This window comes from Aethalodelphis obliquidens, unplaced genomic scaffold (genome assembly GCF_003676395.1).
Source record: "Aethalodelphis obliquidens isolate GAN/ISIS:26980383/991018 unplaced genomic scaffold, ASM367639v1 scaffold43, whole genome shotgun sequence".
Lineage (NCBI taxonomy): Eukaryota > Metazoa > Chordata > Mammalia > Artiodactyla > Delphinidae > Aethalodelphis > Aethalodelphis obliquidens.
Window position 1 is genome coordinate 15,056,370 of NW_020837987.1, and position 6,110 is coordinate 15,062,479.

The 6,110-nt window shown below is 57.3% G+C and overlaps 1 protein-coding gene across 1 annotated transcript; it reads right to left on the reverse strand.

Annotated features, from left to right (window-relative positions):
- Positions 1 to 41: 41 nt before the first annotated feature.
- On the reverse strand, positions 42 to 4,678 carry KLK1 (kallikrein 1). Its single transcript, XM_027079175.1, has 5 exons — positions 4,595 to 4,678; positions 2,663 to 2,822; positions 1,108 to 1,394; positions 825 to 961; positions 42 to 245 (listed from the first exon to the last, which is right to left on the reverse strand). Exons 1-5 carry the CDS (start codon positions 4,638 to 4,640, stop codon positions 90 to 92), a joined length of 786 nt encoding a protein of 261 aa, XP_026934976.1. The 5' UTR covers positions 4,641 to 4,678; the 3' UTR covers positions 42 to 89.
- Positions 4,679 to 6,110: the final 1,432 nt, after the last annotated feature.

Below are 6,110 nucleotides of genomic sequence, written 5' to 3' on the forward strand. Positions count from 1 at the left end.
CCCAGGTGTCTAGCGTCTGGAAGGCCAAATGACACCAGGAGTTGATGCATGTTCGATTTTACTGGGGGTAAGGGACAGGGCGGGGGCATTCAGGGGTTGTCAGCCATGGTCTTCTTGATCCAATCCACATACAAAATCACTTTGGTGTAGATGGAGGGCTTATTGGGGGCACCGCACGGGATGTGGCCCCATGACGTGATTCCCTGAAACATACCCTCGCAGATCAGCGGGCCCCCTGAGTCACCCTACAGCACAAGGGGGAGGGGGAGAGTGTGAGAGAGGTTAGCTGGGCCTGGGGGGCTCCAGCACTTGGACCTGGGTGCACAGATCCAGACAGCGACTCCCCATCTCTGGGGAAAGAGACCATTGTCTCCAGAGTCCACTCCCAGAACATCAGCGGGGATTCCAACAGAGGAGACAGTGGCTCGAGTCCTGCCAGTGGGGATGGGACCTCAGGGTCCAGTTTCTTCCCCGGGGTTGGGGGGGGGGGTGGATCCAGGAGGAGGATGGTCCCTGCAGACAGATCGGTGGGGAGGACCCATCTATAGGACACTCCCACCCTCAGGGGTCCTGTCAGATGTCACCTCTCCGGAGAAGCTTTCTCTGACTGGACAGTAAGCTTGTGTTAGAGGAGAGGTGAACTATTAATTATGTGCAGGAGGGAGATACGCAGGATACCGGGATGGGGATACAGGAAGGAAAGGGGGCAGAGAGCTACAGCTGGGAAGCTATGGAGACAGATGCCTGCTTAGCTCTGAGCCCCAGTCCAGAATCTGAGTCCCCTCCCCCAGCACTTCAAGACTCCGGGGGACAGGCTGGCTCACCACGCAGGTGTCCTTGCCGCCCTCCAGGTGTCCAGCACACAGCATGAACTCTGTCACCTTCTCGGAGTGGGCACTGGCACACACCTCATTGGGCAGGACAGTAAGGTCCACACACTGGAGATCATCTGGGTAAATGACTACAGGCCAGGGAGAAACACGGCTGTGGCCAGACCCCACCCCCTAAGCCCTCCTTCCCCAGACTCCGGAGTCCAGGTCCCCAGCCCCCTCCTCCCTTACACCCAGGTGCCTGGGCTCCAGGCTGCACGGTGTGGCCCTGGCATACACTTAGCTGGTTCGATGCTGCCCCAGCCAGAGGCGTAGCAGGTGCTCTCCAGTTGGGGTTCCTTGGTGGGCAGCTCCAGGACCTGCACATCCTCTGTGATCTGGACGGGCCCCTCCAGGCGGAGCAGCATGAGGTCATGGCTGTAGTCCTCCCCTGTGGGGAGGGTGTCGTTCTTCAGGAGGCTCAGGTCGAAATCGGGGTGTGGAAAGTCCTTACTGACATGGGCAAACTGGGCTGTGTCTTCGTCCTCAAACAGGTTGTGGCGACCCAGCCAGAGCTGGTAATTGCTGGTGAAGGAGAGGGTGGAGACGATGAGAATGAGAGAGGAGGCAGAAAGGGAGGGCATGAGGAAGGGTCCAAAATGAGAAAGAGAAACAGGAAGGGGGGGAGAGAGGGAGAGAGAGAGAGAGACCGAGGGAAGATACAGAGTCACAGAAAACAAAGAGACTGCGAGTAAATAGATGAAAGAATGTGACAATGTCACAGACAGAGACAGACTAAAATGGAGTAAAAGAAGAGCTTAGAACAGTAGAGAGGGTGGGAAAGATGGAGGGGAGACAGTGAGATAGAGGGAGCACATAGGAGACAGGAGGAGGAAGAGACAGAGACCGTGAAGAACAGACTAAACAGAGGAAGGGAGGGAAAAGACAGAACGAGGCAGGAGAGTGAGAAACGGACCAAGTGAGGAAGAGAGGAGAAAGGAAGGAGAGAGAATGAGAAATAGAGGCAGAGGAGGCAAAGGGGTGAGAGAGAGAGAGAAAAAACGGAGAAGCACAGGAGGGGGATGGGGATGGGGCGGGGAGGGGGATGGGGAGGGGCGGGGCGGGGCGGGGCGACCAGCTCAGCCGCAGCTGGGGCTGCGAGGCTGGTTCCCCAGCAGGCGGGTGGCCTGGCCCCCAGCCCAAGGTCGGCGTCCCCTTTCTGCCCCAGCTCCCTCTCTCCTCTTCTCCTTCCTCCTCCTTCTTCCTTCCCTCCACTGCCCCCACCCAGTTCCAGCTGACACTAGACCTTCTCTGTGTCCCCTTGGAGTGGATGACTGGCCTGGAGGGAGGGGCTGCCCAGGGATGGATCATCTCTTCCATTTCTCTGGGGTGGAGGTGTGCTCAGTAGTGATGGGAGAGGGAGTGAGGCAGAGACCCAGAGAGACAGAGAGACAGGGCAGAGAGATGGAGGATGAGACATAGGTGACAGAGATAGCGGCAGAGACTTGAGATGGACAGAGAGGGAGAGACACAGAGAAATGGAGACAGAAGAGAGAGGGAGAGAGACACCAATCATAGTCACACAGAGAGACCCACAGCAGAGCCAGTTACCGAGACACACACAGAGATAGGACAGAGGCGGACATAGAAAGAGAGACAACAGGACAGACCCAAGAGACCCAGGCAACCGTGGAGATGGCTTCCCTGGGGTCATCGAGTCCCAGCCCTGTCCCTCTCCTTGTGACCCTGGACCACAACCTCCCCTCTCTGCCTCAGGTCCCCCAGCCTCCCCTGAGGTTATCCGAGGGTTATCCTCTGTGTGCCCCCCCTCCAGACCCCCTGCCCCTACTCACTCGCTCCTGCAGTGAGCAGCTGTGAGCACCCACTGGGGGGCCACCAGGACACCTCCACACTGGAAGCTGCTGAAGCGGTACAGAGCCACCTGCCAGGGCTGGGAATGCTTCCTACACTCATGGCCTCCTATGATCCGGGACTGGATAAGGGGCACAGCGCCTGTGGACGGGGGTGCTGGGTCAGGTCGGGTGGAGTCGGCAATGGGGCTCAGAGACTGGGCTGGTGGAGGGAGCTGAGCTGCGTGATTGGAGGTCCGTGGGGGTAGAGGACCAGAGCTGGGGGTCTGAACGTGGGCCGGGGGTGTTGGGAAGGGCCTGGGATTCCGGAGCCACCCCTGGGCTTGCGGGTCGGTGGCTGGTCCCGGGTGTGGAGGCTATGCTGAGTGCAGAGCTGACCCCCGGGATGAGGGTAGGGAACAGCAAGACAGCATCTGGAGCAGGCATCTGGTGAGGGGGTCGGGAGACTTGGGTTCTCGGACTGTGGGACAGGAGGCTGTGGGTTCTGAGAGGGGAAACCGAGGATAGAGGCCCCAAGAGACGAGGTCAGAGGCTGCAGGGGGAAGGATTTGGGGGATTAAGGGGCTCTGGGGCTGATGAAATGGTTAGGGCTTGGGCTGAGCTTTTGGGGCTTCTGGAAAGAATGCAGATCTGGGCAATTAGGTTAGAGGGGCCAAGAAGAGCATCTGGGGAATTTGGGGGCTCCTGGATTGGGGCTGGGAGATTTGGGAGAATTGGGGGTTCCGGATCAAAGAATGAATGAAAGGATTAGGCTGGGAAAGGGGTCCTGGGGTCTAGGAATGGCATTCTAACAAGAGTGAGGGCCCCGGGACCAGGCTGGGGTCAGACTGCGAGGGAGCTCAGGAGAAGAGAGAGTGGAATATCAGTTATTCTGGGATCGGGTGATTCTCATGGGGTTGGGGTTCATGGTCTGAGGCTACTGGAGGCATCTGGGGTTTTCTTGGGAGCAGTGCCAGGACAGGAATGGATGAGGAGGCATATCAGGGGCCAAACAGCTGTGGGAACACAGAGAGAACTCACTTGATGCGGGGTTTTAGAATCAGATGTTGGGGTACCTAGGGCAGGACAGCTGGGCTGGGAAGGTACGTGTTGGGATCCTGGTGGACGGGTTCCCAGAAGACCAGAGCTGCGCAGGAGGGATTCTGGTTGGTAAAGGGCTGGAGCCTGGGGAAGGATGGAAATTCTCCAAGGAAAGGAGCATGTGATTGTGGGTTCGGGATAATTTTCCTGGGGGGAAAAGGCTGGGGCTGTGGGATGCGGGTTCTGGAGCAAAGAGGTGAGGAAGTGACATTTGCAGAACCCACCCCTGGTACCAGATGGGAGGCCTACCTAGTCACAGACCAGAAAGTCTGTTTTTGAAGAAGCATAGGTGTCTAGTGAAATTTGGGGTCCTGGGGGGATGGCGGGGGACCAGATGTCAGGACTGAAGGAGCTAGTTGAGAGCTGACAGCTGGAGGGGGAAAATCACCAGGGTGTGGTAGGATTTGGGGCCTCAAGGGCCGGACCGCTGGGCCATAGAGAACTAGGGATAGGAGGGAGTGATGAGGGTCCCAGAATCTGATGGGTTTGGGGGGGCTCCTTGGAAGAGAGAGACAGAGATGGCCCAGGATCTGCCCCCTTTAGTAAAGTGGATGGGGGCAGGGATCTGAGCGGGGAAGAGGAGAAACGTCTGATTATTCCCGAGGGAGCAGGGACCTAGTGCGAGCAAGGTGACACTGAGGAGGGGTCAGTTTGGATTTTAGGGTGGGGCTGGGAGAGATAAGAGAGAGCCTGGTGTCCTGGTCTGGGCTAGACTGGGTCGCAGGGGTGCAGGCTGCGGTACCATGTGGGAGGGCAAGGAGTCATGGAGCGGGGCCGGGGGGCAGCATGGGAATCGGGGCCCAACCGCCCTCCCACATCTTCCCACTGTCTCACCAGTCCCTGCCAGGGACAGGGCAAGGCACAGAACCGGGAAGCACATGATGACAGAGGTGTCCAGGGGCAGGCAGGCGGTGAGCTTGGAGCCGGGGAGCCTCCCCGAGGAACCTTTTAAAGCCCTCATTCCCCCGGGGCCCCACCCCTGCCCTGCTGGCACCCAGATATGGCCAAGGCCCTGCCCCTGCTTCCTGGGGGCCGGACAACTCTCTCCCACACCCAGAGCTTGTGGAAGGGGCGGGAGAGCGAACAGCTGCTGCTCTGCAGGCCCTCAGTCGCACTGGAAGCATTCCTGGGGCCTGAGGCCAGACAGGGCAGGGCCTGGCGTTCCTGAGACCTTGCTCTTGGAGACAGAGCTGGTGAGGGGAGGTGGAGGTGGGGCAGGTGGGAGCAGAAACGGCAAAGGTGGAAGAACCATTGACCTCCAGCACAAAACCCCATCTACCTTAACCCCAAGTGAGGCTATGTACCCCCAAGACCCATTAGACCCTCAAACACCAGCAGTGGGGCTCTGTTTCCTTTCTCCCTGCACCCCTTGTAGGCAAAGATACCAGCTTCTCAGCTTCTCGAACCCCCTGAAATGTAAGCCTTTGCTTTCAGAATGCCCTGACTCTTGCACTCCTAGATTTGGGGTCCAGGCCCCTAAATCTACTCTTCCTTTCATAATAAAATCTTAGGCGCCCGTCACCCAATCCTAGCGTCCCCAGATGCAGGAATATGAAGTTTCAGCGGTTCCCAGTGTAAATTTCCCAGCATTTCAAAATCTAATGCCCCCCCAAACAACGTTGGGCCGCAATACCCACCTCCTCCTTGTTCCCCAAATCCGGATGCTCAAGGTCATGTCCTCCAAAGTCCCAAAGAGGGTCACGAGATCGTCTCTGCAAATTCCAATCCACCCTCCCCTCCGTAAACTATTTAGGTCTCAAGAGCCAGGTTCCTGCGCCTTGACGTTCAGTGACCTTGAAAAATCACATTTTGGGGGTCAGGAGCTAGATTCCTGCAGCCTCAACGATAAGTCCATCCATTTCTAAGCTTTCCAACCCATTCTCCTGGCTCTTCAGTAAAATCAAAGCAGCTCACGGGGGCCCAACCTCTGCTGTAGGTCAGGAACCTGCCTAAGGAAAGGAGAGTTTTTGCCTTTTCGCCATGGCGACCAGGAAGCCTAGATCTTGAAGAAAATGAAGTCATTCTTGAGCATCTAGTGTGTGCTGCGTTCTTTCACTGGGGTCCAGAAACACAGAGTATTTTCTCAGTGCCAGGCATTATTCAAATCAGTTCCTAGGAATCACCTCATTTAATCCTCACAGCAACCCTCTGAGGAAAGCAATATGAGATGGGGGAAACCCAGGCTGACTGAGGTTGGGTCTTTCGCTCAAGATGAAATAGCCGGTCCTAGATGCTGAATGAACGTCAGGGCAGTGGGTGAAAAGGAACAGTATATAGTGGCCGTGAGTTCCCCACCCAGTCTGTGGCCCCCGTTTCCCTTCATCCCCAGAAGTAAGTTGCAGAAACTTCC